Raw genomic sequence first — 25,478 nt, forward strand, 5'->3', positions numbered from 1 at the left:
CCTTCTCGCACTCCGCCTCGCCCCGCCCCCACCCCGCCCCGTCCGGCTCCGGCATGAGCTCCGCTACCGCCCGCCCCAGGAGCCGCCACTCCGCCTTCATCCCGGTCTCCATCCCAGGGCCATCCCACATGTAACTTCACTTCCGGGGCTGCCATTTTGGGCGGTCCGCGGCTGGTCGGTGCAGCGGGCGGGCTCAGCTCGGCCCGGGCCGCGGGGCTGTGACAGGGACTGTGACAGGGGCTGCGACAGGGGCTGTGGCAGGGGCTGTGGCAGCCGCGGCGGGGACGCCGGAGCCGGGCACTGTCGGGACGCCGCCGCAGGGGCAGAGCCGCCGGCCGGGGACCGCAGCGCCCGCCTACCCCCGCAATGTCGGACTTCGACAGCAACCCCTTCGCCGACCCGGACCTCAACAACCCCTTCAAGGTGAGGGGCCGTGAGGTTTCCTTGGTGTCGGTCTGCGCCGAGCCTCGGGGTTTCCGCGAGAGGAAGCGAGGAAGGAAAGGGGGAAGGGAAGAAGGAAGGAAGGAGGGAAGGAAGGGCCCCGTGGCAGCTGCGGGCCGGGGTCTCTGCCCTGAGAGGGCTACGGAGACGGCGTGGGGTGGGGGCAGGGCGCGGAGGATAGGCAGCGTTTCACAACTTCAGAACTCCGTGTTTCCATCTGTACCTAAAATAATACAAGTCGTATTTCAGATGCGTTATTTCGATGGAAAAAAAGAGAAAAGTTGGGTTTTTTTATTTTGACACTAGCTTTGTGCTAGAGGTAATGCTACTACTGTGTTTTTTTATTTTGCCTGGTTGAGCTAAATATTTAAACTTAATGAATTAGAGAATTTATTCTCTTCTTCTCTAGTCTCCTCCCGCTGCCTTTAAGCTTACTTGTTCCCTTACCTTTGTCTGAAGTAACCAGGGTACCAATGGCTGGCATGAATTCTATGCTGCATTTCAAACTGCTTTGTTTTAATGTGCTTTAAAGCTTTTATGTTTTGCACTGTTGACTTGTCATACAGCTGTGAATTCTTTCTTCGCTCACTGTTTTCAGTTGTCAAAACGAGCTGACCTCTCTGGATGCTTCCCCTCCTGTCGTTTTCTTGTTTAAATCCAGTTCAACTAACTTCTGAAGCTACCTCCGTTGATAATGTTACTGGAGTTTTTGCAGGCACTTTAAAGCACACAGATAGTATATGGCAGCGAGTTTAGAATGTTAACTGGAATAATTAAGGTTTTTAAAAACTGAGGTGTTACATTTCAAGCCAAGCATACTTCTCTCCACATAGGTGCTGGAAGCATAATGTTCTTAACATTTGTTCATTAGAGTTGGTCTCAATCTTTAGTTTAGTTTTTATGGTCACAAAACATAGGCAATAGTGTTCATTATGCTAGAATTCCTTAGGCTAAGATCTGTTTTCACTTGTTGTACGCAGTGCAATGATCTTCCAGGTGAACACAAGTCCTGGTGTTGAGTCTGCTGCCAGCAATAGTTTGGGCTGGTAGCAATGTCGGTGAGCACTGTTCTTTTTGGCACCAAACACTGAAAATGTGTCATTCTAGAATGCGTCTTAGCAACAGAAGTACATGATGCTTTTCCTCCTACTTCCATCCTTCTTGTAATAGTTAATCAAATAACATCTAGCAAAATCCAGGGCAGTAAGGGGTATTAGATGCAAAATAGCTGTCTGTGCAGTGCTCATCAGGCCATGTAACTGGCCTTGTGTAGTGCTGTGAGACCTAAATGAGGCATACACCTGAATTATACTTCCACTTTGAAGATACTGCTTAAAGTGCAAAAGGTTATTCCACTTTCTCTGTAGGGAAAGACTTCTGTTGTAACTGTTGGGCAGAATCCATGCTCTGCTTCTCATCTGCAGTGCATAGTGATAAAAGGACTCTATAACAGCTTCTCTGTAACTTGAACTCTCTGTTTGGACTTCTTCATTTGCAGAAGGTGGTTCAGGAAAGCTGTGTACCTTTTCAGAGGCTTTTTTCCCTTCCTTCAGTCTTTGCTAACCTCCATCACATTCTGCTGCCCATAAAAGTTATCTTGCATGCCTTTACTTACTTGTGCATTTAACTTGAAGGGGCAAAAGACTTATATATAAGCTAAAGCTTGATGACCATCTTGTTGGCAGAACAGCTTTGAAATTAGTGGGTACTAATGCATCTATGTATTTAAGTTTATGTGTTTTAAAATACTTTATGCATAGAACCAGTATTTCCAGATGGACCCTTGCAGCCTAAGTAATTTTGTCTAAACACTATCCTAATGTACTCATATTTTTGTCTTTGCTTGATAATTTTATGTATGATGTGATTAGTTGTTTTCCTTGCTTTTGAAGCTGCTTCCTGTACTAATGTAAAATCACGAAGTAGTATGGCAGAGAAGGAGTGGTGGGAAGGCATCAGGTGGAACATTGTTGCCAAGGTCTAAAGATAGATCCTTTTTTTCCTTAAACATTTTGGGTTTACTAGCTGTCTGTGATGTGCATGGGAGGTTTCCTGTAACTGTTCCTATGTCTTTTTATTAAAAGATTAGAGCAGAGCTTCTTGCTTGATGTTGAATCACATAAAAGTATTCTCTGGAAAGACAAAGGTAAAGCATAAACACCTAGTGCTCAGTGTTTTGGGTAGTTAATTTACTTTTAGACTTTCAAAAGTATTATCAGCTGGAAAAACTGAAATTAGCTAACCTGGCTTGATCATGAAGTGCTGTGGATTTTGATACAAGTGGCTACTTAATCTTTGCATTTTTTATTCTTTGTTGTTTTAAAAAAAGCAACAAAATGCACCTGAATCCAGAGTCATATATGCTTTTGAAGTAATAGTTTTCCTCTAAATAAATGGGAATAGCATTCTGAATGCTGTACCAACAAATCCAAAAGATGGGGGTTTTTTGAAAGTCAGAGGGTACTGAAATAAACAGAAAAAGTGACAGGCTAACACTTACAAGCTTTTGATAGCATTTAAGTTGTGCAAAAGAAAATGCATCCATGTACCATACAAATGAAGATGTGAGAATCCTTTTATAATACAATGTATCAGCAATATGAAGAAGTACACACTAGGTATAACCTCGGGTATCATGATTGGAAGCGAGTTAGTAATGAAATCTATTAATTTTGTTTACTAAGAAGCACTAGTCATAGCTTATGAGTGTGAATTCACACTTCGTAAAGTTCTCACTTTCAAATGCCGCAGTCCCACAGCACCCAAACAGGGTGAGCAGAGCAGATGTGGTGATGGTAACTGCATTCAGTGCTAGGCAGATCTATCGAGAGGAGACAGATCTGAGCCCAGGTTAGAAAGCCAAGCCAGGGTCAGGACCACATCCAGTGAAAGTAAACAGGATCAGCCAACAGTCCTGTGATGATCAGGGAAGGTCTTAGTAAGGAGTGAGGGCCTGACCACTTAAGAGGAGTTTGGGAATCCTCGAGGTCCTGACAGTCTGTCTTAAATAGCATAAAGCAGCATGAAATAAATTTTGTATGACAAAACAAAAACGTGTTTCTAATGTAGCTGTCTCCTTGTATTTTTTTTTTTTTTAATGTCATAGGATAGGTGATAGTTGTAGTCTTCTGTCTTGGGAGGCGATACAGTTACAAAGGTTCTGAAATAGCAGTCTCAAAATTCGGTGCAAGTATCATTTACTCTGAAACAATCAGCAAATCAGCAGTTCATCTACAATAAAAATGGTTGGTTCTGTGTTCTTGGTTTGATTTTTTTTTTCTTTTGTAAACAAGCAATCCTACTACTCAGAGAAGTCTTTTTAAGTAGAGCTATGAATTTCACAGGCCCTTCATCTTGGCTGACAGGCAGCAAAAGGTTTGAAAACTGACTGTTTTTTCCTAACATATGAATTATCCTAACATATGAAACAGTTATTTTTTGGTGGCTGTAGAATGAGAACTATAAAGACTGAGTTGTGTGATAAATTCCGTTGGGTCAGTTCATCTGATGTGTTCAGCTCTGAGCAGATGCATGTATTTGACACCATCGAAATTATGATAGGCCTGAAAACTAAGATAATTTCTGTTCAAATGTGTATGGTGACCTTCATGGAAATGCCAAATCACTGTGTGATAGGAAGATTTTTCTTTTTTCTTCATCAGATTTAGTGTGGGAGGGCACAATCAGAGCAGACCTCAAATGTATATATTGTTAAGTACTTGAGTAGTTTCTTTGAGTGGGATGAGGGATCCAGACTGTGAGTTGATACCTTTGAATTGTTGCTCCAAAAAGACAGAACTTACATAGTTCTGTCATGACTGACATTCTTGTTTAGATGGCTGAGGTACTCTGAAATTGCACTGAATTGCTCCCACTGAGGTCACAGGATTACTTGAGTCACTAGAGCTAAGTACAGAAGTAATTCCAGTTGTAAGTTGGATATTATGCTTTATCTTGACTCACGTGAGCACAGATTTGGTGGGAAATACAACCCAGATGTTTGACACTGAGAGCAGTTGTGCAAATGACTATTACCTTCTGTGGCAGCAGAATCTATACAGTTTATATTGTTGTTGCTGAGGTGAAACTAAAGTGATAGAAACTTAGAGGAAGAAAGAGAAGTCCTGATTTTTTTTAAGAATTGGGACCCTTACTACGTAAAATGTTGGTGCAGCTTTAGAATGAAGCAGTTTTGTCACATGCCTAAATGCATAACTGAGTTTTAATTCCTGTATTTGACTATAAAATATACTGATTTAAATTGTCTGTCCTAAAGTTAGTATAGAACATAAAATATAGGTATTTTTTCTGACTTTACTATCTTCTTTCCCTTCATGTCTTCAAAAATTATGAATACCCCTAAATCCTGCATAAATTGATGCTGAACATCGTGGTAGTGGATTGTCCTTTAGCTGTTCTACATGGAAGTTGATTTCCAAGAGTACACTTAACCAGTCCTGTAAGTGCACTGTAATCTGTTAAAAATGTGGAGCGTTTTAATAGTTATTCAGTGTCTTACAGCTGCATTTTTCCCTCTAGATTTTCACTGAAGTGTTAGCACATATTGCCTAGGGTTACTATTGCACTGTATACTGAGATTTGGTGTTACAAAGAGGAACATACAGGTGTCATAGCTGGGAAAGCAGAATGGTTTGAAAGCAGCTGGGAGGTGGGGGTGATACTTTGTTAGGCATTCCAGTACTCCATTGGAAGGTGAGGCTGGTGCAAACTTTAGGACAAATTTGGCCTTGTCAGCCTCTGAAGTTCTTCTAGGTTTCAGAGGTGGGGATCTTGCCTTGCTCAGTTGCTCAGAGCCCTTCACAGCTCTGTTTTCATGTGATGAATGTCACATACAACAGGCAGCATTTGCTATGATAAAATTAAAAAACTTGTTTTTTCAATTATGAAGGAACTGTTATGTGGCTACTTGGGCATTTTTATTATTATAAGTCCAGAATTTTTTACCAAATGTTTATTCCACATGTGTGAATTGCAATTTCATAGGCTTAATCTGGCATTTTTATGGGATGGAGAAACACTCCAGAACCTGTTCATGTAAAGTGTGATGGATAATTTTCTCTTTGTTCAAGAAATCAAAAAAGTCAGACCAATAGTTTCAGGCATTTTGTATTGCATTTTTGCAACAGAAATTAACACTTAATTTTCTGACCCAGTGGTGTTATCTTAGGGAGTACTTCAGAGAGAGCAGGAAGTACAGCTGTTACTATTACTATAACCTCTTCCCACCCCCAGAATCAAAATCCACAAAACTTCAGGATGAATTCTTACTTAAATCTTACTTTCCAACTGTTTTTTTGGTTCTGGGTAGCTTCAGTGATTTTTATTTGAAATTGTTTTCAATTGCTGATGTGTTGTAAAAGCATTAAAATCTCTATCCAAATCAGTGTTTAGTGTTAATAAATTCCATCTCCTGACCTCTGCAATAAAATGCCACTTTTATTTCCTTGCTAGTCCTTGGGGCTCAACTGAAAAAATGTTCTGTGCGGAAAATGCTTTTGTCTTTTGGTGGAAGAGTAGGTATCCCTCAAAGTGAAAAGTTTTTTCAGCAATATGAATGACAGTTTGGACAGGCTGATTCCTAGTTCACTATATTCCCTTCACTTAAAATCACAACTAACAGTATAAGCTTAGCTGATGCTGTTTTTCAGATTATTTCTATATTGTGTGTTTTATATAAGTTGTTTACTGGCGGGGGAACAATTCTGGACCCATATCCAGTGAAGAGTAATATGAACCATTGTTAGAACTGTATTTACTTCTTCAGTCTTTAATTTGGTAGTGTCTTCCATGCTAGTGAAACTGGTAGCTGATGACTAGTTTTGGTCTCCTAGACGACAGAGGTCTATTCACTTCAATTCTGTTTTTTAAAAAACTGTAAAAGCTCACACAGAATGGATTGTTCTGCTCTGTTTTAAACATCCCTGTTTGTAGTTAATTGTGTTTGTACATCTGTGATAACTGGGTATTCAATTAATTTTATCTTTATCTGAGCAATGTGAGCATAATTTGTTACCTTGGCACAGAAGATGCTTTTAATAGTTCTATAGGTGCTCTTGCCAGTATGAAATATAAATGTGTTGCTTTTTCTCTGTTTGTTTTCTCAGTTTGTGTTACTGTGTGTAGAGGTGTTTTTTATGACTTTCCCATTCTTGGCATAAGAAATAGGTTGCTGCTTGTACCTATCTTGTCAGGATTAAAAAAAGTGTGTTAATATTTCATTTTGAGATTGATGGTACTGGAGAGACACTGCAAGAAGCAGCTAAAAGGAAAGATTTAGATGAAAAATGGCTAAATTAATTAAGTTGTGCTACTTTCTTAAAACTTCAGTCTTTTAAACTAATTCAGATCTTGAAAATGTCGTCTGAAATGACTGTGTAACTTAAATGCAACGATAGCTACAACAGCTGGATATGAAAAATAGTCTGGTTTTAATTCTGTTCTGTGATTGTATGACTAATAGTTAAATAAAAAGATCAGAAGCTCTGGGTTTGAAATGGCAGGAGTTTGGGTGAGATAAGACTGGGTGGAACATGAGATACAGAAAATAAATTATTACAGCATAGATTCACTTACTCTTGTGGAATATTAGTTTTTGCTGTTTTTAACCAGTAGAATATGCATGTCATGCAAAATAGAAATTTGATAGCAATCACTTAAATGCCACTTCTTCTGAGTATGTCATCCTGCACAACATGTATTAGTTGTATTCATTATTCAAACGCTGAACAATTTCTAAATTCAATGGGTTTTTTTAATTCTGCATCAGTGAGTATGAGTGCTTCACAACTTTCATCACTGTGTTTAGATGAGTTGGCATTTGCTCCATTTTTAAAATGAGATGCAATGAGTTTAAGGTAAATGATTCAAAACAATTCTTTGTGTTTTGTGGGATGTACTGTCTAATCTCTTCAGAAATATTGTAAGTAGTGTTTTGAAATATGAAGTGTGGCTCCTGTCATTTGATGCACTGTAGGTATTCAAAACAATTAGAATAGCTCCTACACCTGGGCACCCTGACTGTGAAGAGCTGAGGATGGTTGTAGCAGTGAATGAGTTATAGGAGAGATATGAATTTCCAGACTGGTACTTGCCTCCTTCAGCTGTGGCATTCCTCTTTTCCTGGTTTACTTGAATCTTCCTGTGTCACAAACTTCTATTGAAGTCTTGACTGTGTAATTCAAGTTTTCTGAATGCAGAATTTCAATGCTACTTGCAGTGGTGGATTGTGTATTTCAAGACAACAGTATTTTCTTCATTTGCTGAGTAATGAAGCTTTACTTGAATAGAGCTTTTATTGAATGTCCTCTGGGTCATTCAGGTTTTTTTTAGAGCTGCTACTACTTTAGCAAACAAAAGCAATATTTGGTAGAGGTGGAGCAGTTGTTAACTCAAAATGGCAGTTGACTTTTGACAAAGGGCTTCTTGCTCTAATCACTGTGTGTATTTAAGTGTTGAACTTATTTTGGGGTGCTAAGACTGCTGCTCTAGTACACCCTGTTGTCTCAGCATATGTTCTCTCTTTCATTGTTAGTGTTGGAATGTCACAGTAGATGTACAGGGAGATCTGAGGGGTTTTTGACCATGGTCTTCTTGAAAACACTTGAAGAAAACAGTCTTTCTTTCATCAGATATTGATTTTTGTTTGTATGTTGTATTTCTGAATATAGGTTGCTCTTCTGAATTTGACTTGACCACTGTTTCATGCTTTTTGGAAATGGCTGCTGTTCAGTGGGTGTCTCGTGAGTCTGATATTGTAGTTATTCAAGTAATTGAATTTAGAGTCTGTAGGCTCGATTTGGTTCAGTTATTTGGTTAGCAGTGCACTCTTCAAACACAAGTTCAGTGTTGAAATATGCTTTTTAAGCAGCTAATTCAACCTAAAGTCCTAAGTACTATTCAAGTCATAGTAATTAGACCTGCCATTCCACTGTGTGGCTGGTGGTTAGCAATCACAAGTTGCACATGTGTCTATACTTGAATATTTTTCTGTGGAGAAGGGAATTATATGAGAGCATTCTTGAAAGGGGTATCACATTGAAAGCATGAACAAAGTGTTTTATGCTCTGCTAATTGACATTAATGTAATTAATTCCAGTAAAGACTGGAATAAGCGTACTAGGCCTGACTAGGACGGAGTTAATTTTTTTCATAGCAGTCCCTGTTGTACTGTGCTTCAGATTTGTGACCAAAACAGTGCTGGGAAGGCACTGATGTGCTTGCACATTGCTGTGCAATCCTTGCACAGTGCCAAGACCATCACTGTTTCACACTCTTGCTTCCTCTCAGGGAATAGACTCAGGCAAGAAGCTGGGAGGGGGCACAGGCAGGACTGTTGACCCCAGCTGACCAGAGGGACCTCACATGCTGCATAACATCATGCTTGGCAGCAAGGCTGGCAGTGGTGGTAGTAAGTGGGGGAGCTGCTCCAAGCAATCATTGCTCAGAAGCTGAATGGACATGGTGGGGGGTGGTGAGCAATTCCCTTTGCCTGACTTGTGGGGTTTTGTTGCCTTTTTTTTTGCCTCTACCTTCCCCTCTCCCCTCCCACATTTAAACTGTCTGTTTTCTTAACAACCAAAAGTTGTATTTGCTTTTTCCTTTTTGGTTCTCTCCCGTATCCCACTGCAGAGAGCAGTGAGTGAACAACTAGTTTCAGGGCTTTGCTGCTGGCTAGAGTAGACATACCACAATAAGATAAAAGTTTTCAGCTGTATGCAAGTTTCTACTGTTCTATATATTGAATTTTGAAATTGTCTTGTTTATATTAACTTTGTTTTAACTTCATCTTTTTTGATCTTGTACTGGTAAGTTTAGTAAATTAATATATAGTTAAAATGTTATATTTAATTATTTGTATATTTTTATGTACTTTTCTATTCAACATTTCAAGTAATTTCTGGTTGAATTTTAACAGGAAATGAACTCATCGCACCGTGTTTTCCCTCTTTTTTGTGGTTCATCTGCTCGGTCTTTTGTGATCACCAATTTTAGCAAATGAAATAGTAACAATTAATTAGTTTACCAGTTTATGTTAGACCCGATGATAGTCATTAGTTGTAACAATGTATTTGAGTCTAGCATGGTAACTATCGAAGGCTTGTGAGGGAGACTCACCAGCGTGGCTATTTTGAAGTAACTAATTAAAGATGAGTCAAATATAAGAAAGCTGATATTGAATTGCATTTAACATTGTTTTGTATGCATCTTTAGCAAGGATTATTCTTGTTCAGTGACCATTGGAGTACTGTTTTGGAGCTAAATGTATGCTTTAATGAAAAGTGGTTTGTGACCAGAGGGTGTTTCAAGTATGCTTATATACATGATTTTGTTCAAAATAGACAACATATAATTTTTTAATTTTTGAGGCAATGATTTTTCTTAAGCATTTTTGTAGCAAACTTTTAAAATTGCCTTATATGAACAATTTTGTGAGTATAGCTATTGGAATAAACAGACTTGTTCTCATTTGCTCTGTTCCTTCGAAATTTAGAAGCCCTGTTTTTTTTTTTTTTTCCTAGCTGTAAATAAGTTGACTGCAGCCATTAAGAAAGTCCTGTTCCTGCATCTGCAGATAAAGTTCCTGCTTACAAGACTAAGCTAAGGCCATAATAGATGCTGATTATAAGAAAGCAGAGTCTGCATTTAAACTTGATTTTTATTTTATTCTGCTGAATAACTTCTGTATTAACTTAACTGTAGATTAGGTCACTTACTTTTTTAAAAAGGAAGTGACTTAAGTCACTTACTTTAAAAAAAAAAATAAATGTAATAGAATCATAGAACAGCTTAGGTGATAAGGGGTGTTAAAGATCATCTAGTTCCATCTCTCCAGCCATAGGCAGGGACACCTTCCACTAGACCAGGTTGCCCAGAGCTCCATCCAGCCTGGCCTTGAACACTTCTGGGGATGGGGCATCCACAACTTTCTTGGACAACCTGTTCCAGTGTCTCACCACCCTCACAGTAAAGAATTCCTTTACAATATCTAATCTAAACCCACTCTCTTTCAGCTTGAATCCATGCCCCTATTCCTGTCACTACATGCTCTTGTAAAAAGTCTCTTTTTCTTGTAGGTTCCCTTCAGGTACTGGAAGGCCACAGTTAGGTCACCTGAAACCTTCTCTTTTCCAGGCTGAAGAACCCCAATTCTCTCAGCCTGTCCTCACAGGAGAGGTGTTCCAGCCCTCTGACCATCTCTGTGGCCTCCTCTGGACTCCCTCCAGCAGGTCCCTGTCCTTCCTGTGCTGGGAGCCCAGAGCTGATGCAGCCCTGCAGGTGGGGTCTCAGCAGAGCAGGGCAGAGGGGCAGAATCCCCTCCCTGGCCCTGCTGCCCACCCTGCTCTGGATGCAGCCCAGGACACGTGTGGCTCTCTGGGCTGGGAGTGCCCATGGCTGGGTCATGTCCAGCCTCAGCCACCAGCACCCCCAATTCCTTCTGGGCAGGGCTGCTGGGATCTGTTCATCCCCAGCCTGTGCTGGTACCAGGGCTGCTCTGACCCACGGGCAGCACCTCGCACAATGGTCTTGTTAAACCTCATGAGATTCCCATAGGCCCTCTGCTCCTAGAGCTTGTCCAGGTCCTTTTGGATGGCACACCATCCTTCAGCTGTGTCAACTGCACTGCTCAGCTTGGGGTCATTTGCAGATTTGTTGAGTGTGCACTCAATCTGTCTATGTCATTAATGAAGATATTAAATAATACTGGTCCCAGTACAGATCTTTGAGGGACACTTGTCACTGATGTCCTCAATCACCTGCCTGTCCTCCATGTGCCTTAGCACAGCTGCTGGGAGGATCTGTTCCTTCATCTTTCCAGGCACAGAAGCAAGGCTGACAAGTCAGTAGTTCCTGGGGTTCTCCTTTCTGCCCTTCTTAAAAATGGCAACTGTGTTTCCCCTTTTGCAGTCACCTGGGACTTGCCCTGAGCGCCATGATGTTTCAAATGTCATGGAGAGTGGCTTGGCACCTACATCAGGCAATTCCCCCAAGACTCTGGGATGCATCTTGTCAGGTCCAAAAGACTTAGGTAAATTTCAGTCTCTCAGGTCATGAACCTGATCTTCTCTTACAGTGAGTAGTACTTTGTTCTCCCAGTTCTTTTCCTGTCAACCATCCACTTCAGTAGTGTAGGAAGAGAGGCTGCCTGTGAAGACTGAGGCAAAAATGTTGAGTACCTCAGTCTTCTCTTCCTTCATTGTTCCCAGTTTTCCATTGTTACCAGCTGCATTATTGGGGGTGAACTTCTTTAACCTTCCATTTCTGCTTAACATACCTGTAGAAGCCCTTATTGTTATCCTTTGCATCGCATGTAAAGGTTTTAAATGTATCTCTTCAAAGGGAATATGAATGTAAATATATATAACTATGTATTTATTTTCTTCTTTATCAACTCCAGGTTTTTTTTCTAATGTTGAACTAGACTGTTGGAAATGAGAAAATATCTATATATATCTATATACCTAAACATCATAGTTATAAAATAAGTAAATACTTACATATATAAGTATATATATAGCTCTTTTTTATGTTTGGTGTACATATAGAATATGGTACATTTATGTAAATATGTAACTAACAGTATTGAATAAATGGGTTTACTCATTTTCAAGAAAGCCTACCTTTTATCCATTGTTATATTCTGAAAAAGCAAAAATTTTAAGGTGCAGAAACAATGTGATAGAACCAGGCATCACATGGAATAAGTACAGGTTTTTTCAAACTGAGTTGGTGTGGTCCATTGTGGTGGGCTCTTCTGCAGAACAAAGCCTCCCTGTCAGTAGCACAGAGAAATGTTTAATTTCTGAAATTGTTTTCTCCAGCTAAATCTCGAGCAGTCTTTTTTGCTGTATAATTACTTGAGGTAGAAAAAAGTTAAACTTTTTTCCTTAATTTTACTAGTTCAAGTAGAAGCTGAATCAGAAATGCTTTTGGCATTATGGGACCCTATTTCTTCAGCTTCATTTTTATGAAATGCTTTCTCTGTTCTTGATGGGCTTGGGTGTACTTCTGGGTAGGGAAGTCCAAGGGTTACAGAAAGCTCTTTTCTTCTGTTGTGCTTTTCAAGTGTATAGGCTGGAGTCCATGCCTGGTCAACATAGCAGGATAGAGTTTTTTTTTCCCTTCTCTCATGAGAGCTTTTTTTTCCTTATAAATCAAATATATGACAGATGGGATTTCTGTTAACACTGTGTTAATCTAGGTTTATAAGAAGCTCAGAATTAAGTTATGTTAGTTTGGGAGATAAAGAGGTAGATGTTTACAGACTTTTTTAGTGAAAACAAACCTTTTTTACTTTGAAACAAAATCTGACTTTTATATAATATAATGATATGGGTGTCACCTTTTTGATTATATGCATGTGCACAGATTTACACAACTATTTCCTCTTCTAGGATCCTTCTGTTACACAAGTGACAAGGAACGTTCCTCCAGGGCTTGATGAGTACAATCCATTCTCCGATTCAAGAACAGTAAGCATGTTTATTTCTTAATCATGCTGTTAATCTTTCATTTGTGAAAGAATTGGGACTGATGTTGTAGAATGGGCTGGCTACAGGTGGTGGAAGATGTGGAAGAATAGATAGTTCAATTAAGTATTTGGAGGATGCATTGGCAAGGTTGATTTCACAGAGCTTTGACTTGTTAAGGAAGACTGTCCCTCTGAAAGGAGACCAAAACAGAACTGAGGTTTTTTTCCTGTTTTTTAGTAACTTCTGATAGTTTTATTAAATTGTTTTTCCTGGTTTTACAGACTTCTGATAGCCAGTCCTTGTGGTTTTCTGCATTTCACTAGCTTTGGAGTTTATGAGTGTGGCACACTTACCCAGCGTTTTGCTTTTGATTTTTGTTTCACTTAATGAAAATGTTGTTCAGAGTAAGGAAAACATTGTGTTTAAATAATGGTCCACAGACTTTGTATGGTGGTGCAGTAGTGAAAGAAAAAATTTATGTCAGAGAAACAGTTGCTTTACGCCTCTAATTTGTATTGTTTCAATATACCTTGTGCTTTTCTTTTCCATTGTGGGGAAGAGTATAAGAAATAGGGTAGTAAATTCATACTGTAACCGCATTTTTCAGTGCTGCTTCTGATAGTGAAGATCTTGTGCAAGATTATTAAAGTATGTGGCTAGTTATTGTCTGTCAGTATAAGTCATAAATATTTAATACCATATTTTTAAAATGCAGTCTTACTTTTTATGACAAATCTGGTAGTGCTGTTAGGGAGTGTTCATATTTGAGTATTTGCAATGCCATGGATGGAGCAACAGAATTCACTTGTGAGAGAGAAGGAGCTTATGTTAATTGATATAAACCAGCATTTTAACAAAGTTGCATAGGAAATGCAAATGTGGTGGTAAAGTGGTTTAACAAGATTCAATGGTGAGGTACATTTGATTACTGCCCAGAGGACACGGTCAGAAAAAGTTGTCAGGAAGGCCTTCCTGTTTAGTCATGAGGTTCAGAAAGGGCCCCATTGCTTTCTGGACTCCTTTCTGAGGGCAGGGGTTTTGGTATGTATGGATCCAGACTTAGTCCCAGATTTTGTCAATGATATATGTCTAAAGGACTACATGTGCACAATCAGTCCTTTCTATCATTTAGCTAAGATTTCAAAGTTTAGTGTCAATTACTGAAAATCTGTTGTGGCAAGAATTTATCTTCCTCAAGGAGCAATGCTGAGGTGTGTCCCTACTTAAGGGGGGGTCCTGGTGTGCAGCCCATTGCTGTATGGGAGAGCTCAAGGGGCCCTGGGCTGTGCACTGCTTATGAAGTAAGATGATTGATTTGTAGTCATATTTGCATACCAATTACAGAAGTTAGCTTCTTCCAAACTTGGCTTGAGTCAAATCTTTATTAGCACTATGGTTAACTGGGTGCATTGCTCAGATCAGCCCTTGGATACTGTTATCTGTTTCCCCCAAGACCTCCTTAAGAGCTGGATGTAGTTTTCACAACCAGTTGGATCCATTGCAGCTGGTGATAACTTGAGCAAGATTGTGGGAAATAATGGGAGCAGGGAGAGCAGACTCACATAGCAATGAAACAGTAAGGTTTCATACAGTTTTAAAATGCTGTGTGGAAGAAACTTGGTTTTGGGTATGCCTTGGATCAGCTGTTTAAGGTAGAATATTTACAGCTAGCAACAATGTTAAGTAAGTCTCCAAAATTATTTTCTCCTAGGTCACAATATCAGGAATTATGTTAGATTTTGTTTTATCAAGCTAGGAGGCTTTTGAAATGACTTTGTATTGACCAAGAAAGATCTACAAGAAAGTAGATCTTGTTTTACAAAAACAATCTCGAGCTACTCTGACTTCTTTTTTTATTTCTGTACTTGTTTTAACATGCAGCTTTGTGGGAAAAGGAGAACTGAAGCATATGGCTAAGATTATCTGGCTTTGAACAGTCAGATGTGCTTGGATAGAAAATTCTAATTGCTCATTAGAGATGTTACTCAAAAAGCTGGGATGATGAAAGAAATCTAAGTCGATGGTCAGATCTACAATGCGCTGTGATTCAGTTAATAATCTGTGGCATGTTTACAGATTAATAAAAATTATCCACTGAATGAACACTTCTCTGCAGAGATAAAGAACTTCCACAGGTTTTCATGACAAGCAAGACTGAAAAAATTAAGAGTGCAGTAATAATCAACCTTTATGTGTTACTCACCTTCCTCTCTATCTTGTGGTTGCTGAACATATGAGTATTTATTCAGTAATTATATGCATTTGAAAGAGTGTACCTAGGTACCTGAGGATATACTCACAATTCCAAGTGCTCAGCTCTGTTTTCCTGACAGATTTGTATGCAAGAGGGGAGCATACTACGTGTGTATACAAAGAAATATGTGCAACAAGAGTAATTGAAGAGACCCTGGAAGTGAACACCTTCATAGACTGGAAAACCAGAGGTAGAAGCAGGGTCTGTGAATTTTAGACTTGGGGAAGTACCCAAGTGTCTGTCAGTATCCCTGTGTGATGTCCATCCGACCTGGATAGAATCACTCTGTTTTGTGTGCTCCTCAGAGCAAAAGCATGCAAGTAGTTTTGGTGGGAGTCAGTTATCAGATTTATAGTGGTTGTACCAAGATGGTATCTTGCAAACTCTAGAATTAACAAAGCATTCAGTTTTGATCTTGGCTGTACATAAAAGATGTGGACAGGCTGGAAAGGATCCAGAGAAGGGTCACAAAGGCAATCAAAGAGCTGGGAAGCCTGATGTATGGGGAATGATTGAGGAAACTGTGTTTGTTCAGCTTTGAGAAATGAAGTCTTAGGGAAGACCTTAAGTCCATATTCCAGCCTCTAAAAGGTGGCTACAGAGAAGATGGAGACTCCACTTTTACAAGAAGTCACAAGTGAAAGATGGGAGGTGGTGCGTAAAAGTTACTGCTGGGGACATTCAATTGCACACAAGAACAAAATGTTTCACAGTGAGAACAACCTGATCAACAACTTACCTCGACTGATCTCCCCAGGGAATTGTTGGATTCTGCAGCATTCAGATTGAGCTGGACAGAGTGCTAGGCCATATTGTTTAGACCGTGCTTTTACTAAGAAAGGTTGGACTAGATGGTGCTTGAGGTCTCCTTCCAGACTGGTGTTAGTGATTCTTTCCCCATTCTCTCCAAGTGGAGGTTAATGAAGTATGCTACAGTGCAAAATATTTCTCCATTTCAAATCCAGATGGATTTCAATGGATAATTATTCTGTGAGAAAGTGATTTCAAACTGAATACTAATATTTGTTGCATGGTCTCAGTTGTGCTCCCTTTGTCAAGTGAGGTACTTCCTACCAGTCTTTTTGGATACAGGATGGGACACAGGAAAAAAAACCCCTATATTCTACTTTTCCTCAGTATTCCTTATTTTGTTTACTGGCTTCTGATATTTTTGTGCCTTGACTTTTTTTCATCCTTCACCTTCAGTGGTAAGAAGGCAACATGTATGACATATGGAGAAGAGCAAGTAGGCATGGGAGGTTTTTTGTTGCATATGTCACCACCTTAGTATCTAACATGAGAAATCAGTTTTGTTAGGTTTTTTTTTTCCCTTTTATTTTTATCAGATTTCAAAATCTGTCTTGTTTTTGATGTTAAACAAAAAAAAAAGTAGGCAATGGTGTAAATGTCATATTTTTGTCATATCCTTGGCTGATCTTCAGTGGTTTTGTCTCCAGCTCCAATAGTCACCATGGAGATTACATTGTATCTTTTGTCATGTTTCTGAAGATCAACAATGAAGATTAGATTATACAATTAGTATTTCTGCTTCATCATTTAATGAAATTATGTTAAAGAGAGTTTTAATCTCTTCCTGCTTCTATGTTCTAAACTTTTCAGAGCACTCTTTGTATATAGATAAGCCTATACACTCATATATGCCTGTATACCCATATATACCTGTCTTGGTGTGAAAAGACAGGTGTCTGCTAAGGAAGTCAGGAGCCTCCCCTGAAATGGAAAATATAAAACCCCTCCCTCCGAATTGTTATAATTTTAAAATTAAGGGTCTCTCAGGCAAAGGTATGGGAGTAGGAATAACAGTTCTTTATTGAGGAAGAAAATAAAAATAAAATTAAAAATTGCAGTAATACAAAGCAACACTGACAGAATCAGAATACAGCCTGACACCCTGTGAATCAGGGTGTTGGTAGCACTTCCATTCAGTGGTGGCTGCAGTCCTCCTGCAATGCCAGGTGTGGTTCTGTTGGAGCAGCGATCCTGTAGAAGGGAGGAATTTTCCTTTGAAAGTCCTGTGGTGGTGTAGATGGGTTTGGTCTTCCTCTGGGAATGCAGTGGAGAAGAAAGCTTCTTCTCTGGGAATCCAGTGGGAAAAGGCTAACTGTGGTGTTCCAAATCTCAGATTATATCCAGGTAGGAATGCCTGGCTCCTCCCCTGGGCGGAGCATCTCACAATGGGATGATGTAATTTTATCAGTCATGCAGTGACACTCAATGGCCCATCTTAATAGAAGATATCTCTCTGGTGGGAGGATTGGTTATGGAAGAGAGAAAGAAAACTGCCCAATTAAAAGTTATCTTCCCCAGAAGATAACTGCCCCACCTCTAATGAGTGGTGATAGAATACAGACCCCCAGCAACACCTTCCAACCGTAGACAATACCTATACATAATAATGCATACAGCAACCAATTTCAAATTACTGCATTAGAAAATTGGGATAAAATCATTAATGAAGTCGGATTTTCTGTTATTGTTTGAATAGATGTATTTCTGTGGACTTCTTTTGTCCAGCAAATTCCTGGGTAGCTCCCTATCCTTCCATCTTGTGTCTAAACACAGCAGAAAACACAGAATTCTGTAAGAAATCAAACTAATCATCCACTCCTAACTTATTCTGGAATTTTTAACCTGTCCCAAATAAATAAACTTCACCTGTATGAGGAAATCAATTCAAGAGAGAATGTCTTTTGAACACCTATCTCCAGTCAGCTGTTGAAAACAAGTTTAGTTAGATGATTTTTTTAAACTGTGTTCTGATTGTTTTTAAACTGACTATTGCTGAAACCTTAGGCTGCAAACTACAAACTTTCACTTTGGGAAGTTGAACTATTCTTTAACTGTTACTTAATTTTGTGAAGGGAGCCTCTAAGACAAATGCAGGCTGAATGATTAAGAAGCTGCAACCGTCAACTGAAGCTGCAAGTCTGTCCAGATAAAAACAGCTACACATAAAGAGTTTCATAAAGAACAAGTAGGCCCCACATCAAAAATCATATGGGACCAAAAGGCATTTGCAGAGCACATAAAGAACATGTGGAGAATGAGTTCATAGGTTGTGAGGGTATAGAAGCCCAGGCACTTCTTTGTTCTTTGTCTCTCAAAGTGCAGCCAACTTAAGCTTTCAGGTACTGGAAGGTTCTATAAGGTCTTCCCAGAGCCTTTTCTTCTCCAGGCTGAGCAAACCCAGCTTTCAGCCTGTCCTCACAGAAGAGGTGCCCCATTCCTCTGACCCTCTTGGTGTCCTTCCTCTGAACTTATTATGTTCATGGTCTTCTTAGATTGGGGGTCCCAGAGCTGGATGCAGTAATCCAGTGGGGGTGTCATGAGAGGAGAGAGGAGGAACAGAATTGCTTCCCCTGACATGGGCTGCTTCTGGTTAAGCTTCTTTGGATGCAGCCCAGGTTGTGAGCACAATGCTAGAGCGTGAGAGTATACTGATACAACTTCAGTACTCCTCACTTCTATGAAAACCCCAGACTGTGCAGCTATGTTTTGCAGGGCTTTTTGTTGAGCATTATTTTGGGAGCTAAATGATTTTCCAAGGCATTTGAATACTTCTGTTTGTTTCATTGTAAGTAGCTGTAGTATTCTTTTTGCTTCTCAGCTTTGATTAGGGTTATAAAAATAAGTACTTTAGTTTGGCAGGAAGACTTAGATCAAATGGAGTTTAAAAAGCATGATGGTAATTTTTTAAAGAGTCATCTTTTAAGAGTTCAAGAGCAAGCAATTTCAAAGTATTGTTATTCAAGAAAGTGAGTCAGAAGGCCAAGTTGGCTGAGCACGGATCTTTTTCTAGAACTTAAATAAAAATGGGAGGTGTTTGGACATTGAAAACAAGGACAGATGACACAGGAAGGTTTGCAGAGATGCTGTTTTCCACTACAGGGAGGAGATTTGTGTGGTTAAAGCTTGATGAGCATCCAAGCTGGGCAGCACTGTGGTGGATGACAAAATGACCTTTTAAAAAAGTAAACAGCAAAAGGATGTTCAGAGATAATATTGGTCTGTTACTTGATGAGGTCAGTCACTTTGCAGTTAGGGGTGTGGAAAGAGCAGAGATGTTTAGCACCTTTTTTACCTCAACACCACTGATGGGCCTAGGGACCCTTGTAGTCTTGTGACTTGAAGGCTTTGTAAACTCTGAAGGTGCTCAAGGTTTACTGTTCCCACTGAATGCACGTAAGTCAATGAGGCCTGATGCAATTCATCCCAGTGTACTGAAAGAGCTAGCTGATCATTATCATGGGTCCTCTTCACGTTATTTTTCAATGGTCATGGGAGTCTGGAAAGGTACCAGTTGACTGGAAGCTGGCAAATGTTGTCCCAGTTTTCAGTAAGACTAAGAGGGAAGACTTTGGTAATTACAGGCCAATAAGTTTCACTCCAGGGCCTGGTAAAATTATGGAGAAGGTTATTCTGTGAGCAAGGGACAAACACTTTAGAGACAATACAGTCATTAGTCAGAGCCAGAATTGGTCCCTGAGGGGAAGGTCCTGCTTAACCAACTTAAGCTGGGAGTTGGACTCCATGATCCTTGTAGATCCCTTTCAGCTTGAAATGCTCTATGATCATGATGCTTTCTTCACTAGGTTCTTCATCTATCATAGATAATTTATAATACTTGTGCCTATTGTGCATTGCTGTGGTCTTTGAATAGTAACCTGGGCAAATACATTAAAGCTGTATTGAACTTCTAGCATTTATTATGAAGCTAAGTAAGTATGAAAACATGGTAGTATCAAAAACATGTACTTTTTTCTGTGCTTAATGAAAGAAATACTACTGTATTTCAGCAACAGTCTGTATCCTCTGAATACAATGGCTGAAATGTATATTTTGCTGTGATTATATTCTTAACACATGTATTAACCTAGGAGAAATTCTGGAGTGATACCTAGCAAAAATTGGTGAAATAGGAAAGCAATAGATTATGGATCTTGAATTTGAAAGTTTCATATGTTACATTACTTCTCTAGTTCGCTGGGTGATATAAGCCTGTGTTAAGTAGAAGGCTCTGGAAGACATTATTAATAAATTACATGGTGTTTCAGAGTATGAATAGATGACTTAAAGGCTGAAATCCTCTGAAACAGTTACTGGTTGTATTAATATTCATGTCTGAACAAAATTAAAATTCCATTTACTTTTACTGAATTCCTAAAATTCTTTGTCTGTTTATTGAAAGTAATGCAAGATAACATGCACCACGGAACTCAGTTGATGTCTTTTTTTCTAAAGATTATAAATATTGAAAGCAGGATATTGAGATTCCAATTTATTTCAGTAGCACTTCCTTTAAAAAATTTAAATTGGTTCTTACAGATATAATGAAAAGAAGTTTATTAGAATAGGAAAATATATGTCTATAATTGTCTTTTGTTTTCTTAGCCTCCTCCAGGAAATGTGAAAATGCCGAATGTACCCAGTACCCAGCCAGCAATAATGAAACCAACAGAAGAACCATCTTCCTACACGCAAATAGCAAAGGTTTGTCTGCAACTTTTAGGCACTAGTTCCTTTTAATAATAATTATTTAAATATGCTTCTGGAATAATGTATTTTATAAGTAAGTATTGCTTTCCAAATTAAAATTAATACTGCCTTTAAGTAATTGGTAATATGTGAATTTTTGCTATATTGGTTCAGTCTTCATAAGTGGAGATGCTTAATTATAGTGAAAAGACTTGGAATATTTATGCCATGTTCATACTTTTTGTCAATATCTGGTGATATTTGTTTTGTTCAGGAGCATGCCTTGGCCCAGGCAGAACTGCTAAAGCGTCAGGAAGAACTGGAAAGAAAAGCAGCTGAACTAGATCGCAGAGAAAGGGAAATGCAGAGTCTCAATCAGCAAGGGGGTATGCATGAAAAATATACTTTAAATTTCTGAAATGTCACTTTTCCTTAGAAACTTTTTATTTTACAGTGGCATTGTGAAGCAGATTGAAGAGGGATTTTTGTAATGTCTTCAGGAAAAGGAAGTTTATCTCCCTTAAGAAGATGAATGCAGTGAATAAACTGTGCTATCCTTTCAGATTTTCAGTGAAAAAAATTTAAATGTGGCCTCTGTAGCACGTTATTATCTTTTATCTATTATTCTCTTCTATTTTTATTCTAGATTAGTATCTGAGTAACACTACTGAATAAAAATGGAACATTTTGAGATGAAGTAAAACCAACTTCTTGAAGTAGCATCTCTGATTTCTCATTTATCTATTTACACCTGTATGAGAACTCTTCTGCTTTGAAACATTTAATTTCTTTTGCAGTGTTATAAACATAATATTCTACACAAATGCCAGAAAGATCTATTATATTATTGAACTTTTATTAAATTTTTTGGATGCCACAAGCTCTGTGCTGTGCAAAATCAACTGTTTTTTACAGCAATTTCACATGTGCGAGAAGATTTCCATCCTCTTAACTGAAGGTGTTTTTCTACAATTACATTTGTGGGAATATTCCTTTTCAAAAGAGCCCCAAAACTCAACAAAGCAAACCATTGTATGAAAGGTTGACTTTATCTGGTCATTTCACTTTTATCTACAGTTCTGTTTTATTTTCACACATGCTGGTCTTTTTTTGAATATGCAGTGTTACAATTCCAAATTGCTTAATTCCTTATAATTCAACTTGTCAGGAGATTTTATAGAATAGAATAAAATATTTTCAGTTGGAAGGGACATACAATGAATCACAGAATAGTGATTGGAATAGAGTTGGAAGGGGACTCTGGAGGTAATCTCTTCCAAGGCAGGGTCACCTGGAACAGGTGATACAGGAGCAGGAATACATCCAGGTGCGTTTTGACAGTCTCCAGAGGAGGACACTGCACAAAGCTCTCAATGTAAAGCACTCTCAATGTAAAGAACTTCTGCCTAATGTTAAGTGAAACTTCTTGTGTTTTAGTTTATTGCTATTGCTTCTTGTCCAGTATCTGGGCACCCCTGAAAAGTCTGGCACCATCCTCTTGGCACTCACCTTTGAGACATTTATATGCATTGATGAGATCCTCTCTCAGTCTTCTCTTCTCTACACTAAACAGGCCCAGCTCTCTCAGTCTCTCCTCGTTAAGAGAGATGCTCCAGACCCCTCATCATCTTTGTGCCCCTTCAATGGACCCTCTCCAGAAGCTCAATTTCTCTCTTGTCTTGAGGAGCCCAGAGCTGGACACAGCAGTCCGTGGGGCCCAGTAGAGGGGGAGGATCAGCTCCTTTGACCTGCTGGCCATGCTCATTCCAGTGCAGCCCAGGATCCCACTGGGCCTCCTGGCCACAGGGCCACACTGCTGGCTCATTGTCACCCTGTGATCCACCAAGACTCCCAGGTCCTTCTCTGCACAGCTGCTCTTCAGTGGGGCAGCCCCAGCCTGTGCTGGTCCTTGGGGTTATTCCTCCCCAGCTGCAGGACCCTGCACTTGCCCTTGTTGAACCTCGTTAGGGTTCTCTCTGTCCAACTCTCCAGCCCACCAAGGCCCAGCCCAAAGGCAGCAGAGCCTTCAGGTGTATCAGCCATCCCCAGTTTGGATCATCAGCAAACCTGCTGAGGGTACCTTGGATCCCTTCACCCAGGCCAGTGATAAACAAGTTGAGTGAGACTGGGCCCAGTATTGATGCCTGGGGAACACCACTGACTACAGGCCTCCGACTGGATTCTGCTGCCCTGATCCTGACCCTCTGAGCTCTGCCATTCAGCCAGTCCTTGGTCCACCCCACTGTCCATTCATCTAAACCATGCTTCCTGTGCTTACCTGTGAGGATGTTATGGGAGATGGTGTCCAAAGCCTTGCTGAAGTGGAGGCAGACAACAACCACTGCTCTCCCCTCACCTACCCATCCAGCCCTGCCATCACAGGAGGCTGTCAGATTGGTCAAGCATGATTTCCCCCTAGGAAATTCCTGCTGACTGCTCCTGATGACCTTCTTTTCTTCTGCATTCTGGTGCTGACTTCCAGAATGTTCTGTTCCATCACCTTTCCAGGGATGGAGGTGAGGCTGACTGGCCAGTAGTTTCCTGGATCCCGCTCCTTCCTGCCAGTTGTGAAGATGAGAGTAACATTGGCTTTCCTTCAGTCATCAGGCCCTATTCCTGTTTCTTATGATTTTTCAAAGATGGTGGAGAGTGGCTTTACTACAGCATCTGCCAGCTCCCCCAGCACCTGTGGGTGCATCTCATCAGGGCCTGGAGGTGTGGCTTGGGAGGAAAAAAATGGCAGCTAGCCCCTTTGTCTCAGGGAAGGGGAAAATGGAGTTCACACCACAACTCAGGCAAAACAAATGGGGATCTCTTGAAACTTCTGGCATTGTTGTCCTCCTCACACCAGATGAAGCTAGTGGATTTTGGTGTCCTTTCCCTTGTTTGCTCAGCTTTTTTTCCTGAGGTCTGGGGCTCAGAGTAGCCCCCTGCTGGTCCACCATCTCAGCAACTTGGATCTCCAACCAAAAATGCAGCAGAAACAGTTCAATAAAAAAAACAAAATGCAGCTGAAAGGATTCTTGCTGCAGCCTCCAGGCCAGGGGAAAGAAAGAAAGAAAAAAAAAGTGCTTAAGCTAGCAAAAACAAATCTAGTGAAAGCAAGAATGTGATGTCCTGGCCCATACCACAGCCGCACCCTCCGGAGAGAGGCTTTGAATAAAACCCATGCAGGAGCCCAAGGCTCTCTGCCCCTCCCCCTGATTTCTCTTAAAGCTACAGCAGCCATTTCTGGGAATAAGGCAGATGATTAGGGAATAGAGTATCATTGAAAAAATCACCCCAAGGGAATTGTCCAGCAGCACATCTTTTGTCATTAGCTCATATACCACGTGCATTAAAAAATTGTCTTCAGTGACCTCCAGGAATTTCCTGGACTATGTGTGCTGGGCCATGTTGTTCTACAAATACCAGGATTGTTGAAGTCCCCAGGAAAACTGGGGCCTGTGATGGTGAGGCTATTGCCAACTGTCCGTAGAAAGCTTCATCAACTTCCTCCTGCTCATCAGATGGCCTACAAGTGAGCACCCACAGCAGTATCACCCATATTAGCCTGTCCCTTAATTCTCACCCATAAACTGTCAACTCATTTGTCTGCCCCTAAATAGAGCTTGATACAATTCAGTTGCTTTGTTATATGAAGAACAACTCCACCACCTTGTCTCTCTGACCTGTCCTTTCTAAAAAATCCACAACCGTGTGTGAAGTTACTCCAGTCGTGTGAGCTATCCTACCATATCTAATTGCAATGAGGTGATGGCCTTGCAACTACACATAGATTTCCAGTTCTTGTTCATTCCCCATGCTGCTGTGTGTGTACAGGCAACTTCAGACAGGTTATAGAGCATTCAGATTCCCTAGATAGAGTGTAACAGGATTCATTGTAACCATGAACACCCTTGATGTTGTTAGCCCTGTGATTCTCATCTTGAGAAGCAGTCAAGGAACATCTGTTGATGCACTGGTTGACATGACCTCATCCCTAGAAGGAAGCAATAGAATGATCATAGCCACTTTGGACCCTACCCTTGAGTCCTGTAGTCTAAAATCCATCTCACCAAATTGGCCAGTATGCTGCCAAAGATTGTCTTACCCTTTTTTAAGCAGGCAGATCTCATTCCTTCCTAACAGGCCACAATCATTCAAGCAAAACCCATTGTTATAAAAGCCAAAACCTTGATGGTGGCCAGAAAGCAAGATGTTCAGCTGCACAGTGTGGCTGCTTTTGGCTGTCCCTGTTTCTGTGACCAGGAAGATATATGAGAAGATGACTTGGGCACTAATGTTCGTCACTTATCTTGCCAGCACTTTATAGTCTTCCGTGATCCTGCATATTTTTTGGCTTGTGGTAGCATTTGTACCCATGTGAGAGAGGAATAGTGGGCTGTGGTCCATGCTCTTGACAAGTTGGGCTACCCTCTTGGCAGCCTCATGTATCTTTGTCCCTGGTAGGCAGCGTTACCTCTTGAAACTCTCGACTGGGCTGGTAGATTGTGTCTTAGGGACCCTAAGACAGTCACCTGCCACAATTACTCAGAGTTTCTTCTTACTGTAATGACTGTGTGCTGCTGGTCCAGATGTTCCTTGTTGGACTTGCTAATGGACATCTAAAGCCTTTAAAACATCATATCTGTTCTGGTGTGGGTGTTGGAGGATAGAGGTTGGATTGCGCTCTGTATTTGTGGGTCACCAGGATCTAAGGTGTCTCACACTCACTGATGTTCCATTGTAGGTGTATGATTTTGAAGCCATTTCTTTATCTCCGTTTCTGTCCCTCTAACACTGCCTGCTGCAAT

At 40.2% G+C, this 25,478-nt stretch overlaps 1 protein-coding gene across 1 annotated transcript in view; it reads left to right on the forward strand.

Moving 5' to 3' along the window:
- The first annotated feature begins 210 nt into the window (after positions 1-210).
- Positions 211-25,478, forward strand: part of SCAMP1 (secretory carrier membrane protein 1) — a 40,935-nt gene continuing 15,667 nt past the window's right edge. The window contains exons 1-4 of the mRNA XM_066568819.1: positions 211-423; positions 12,855-12,932; positions 20,599-20,697; positions 20,957-21,068. Of these exons, the coding sequence (XP_066424916.1) occupies positions 367-423; positions 12,855-12,932; positions 20,599-20,697; positions 20,957-21,068 (346 nt within the window). The 5' untranslated portion in view covers positions 211-366. The remainder of the gene's footprint in view (positions 424-12,854; positions 12,933-20,598; positions 20,698-20,956; positions 21,069-25,478) is intronic.

Source organism: Molothrus aeneus, chromosome Z (assembly GCF_037042795.1).
Source record: "Molothrus aeneus isolate 106 chromosome Z, BPBGC_Maene_1.0, whole genome shotgun sequence".
NCBI classification, from domain to species: domain Eukaryota; kingdom Metazoa; phylum Chordata; class Aves; order Passeriformes; family Icteridae; genus Molothrus; species Molothrus aeneus.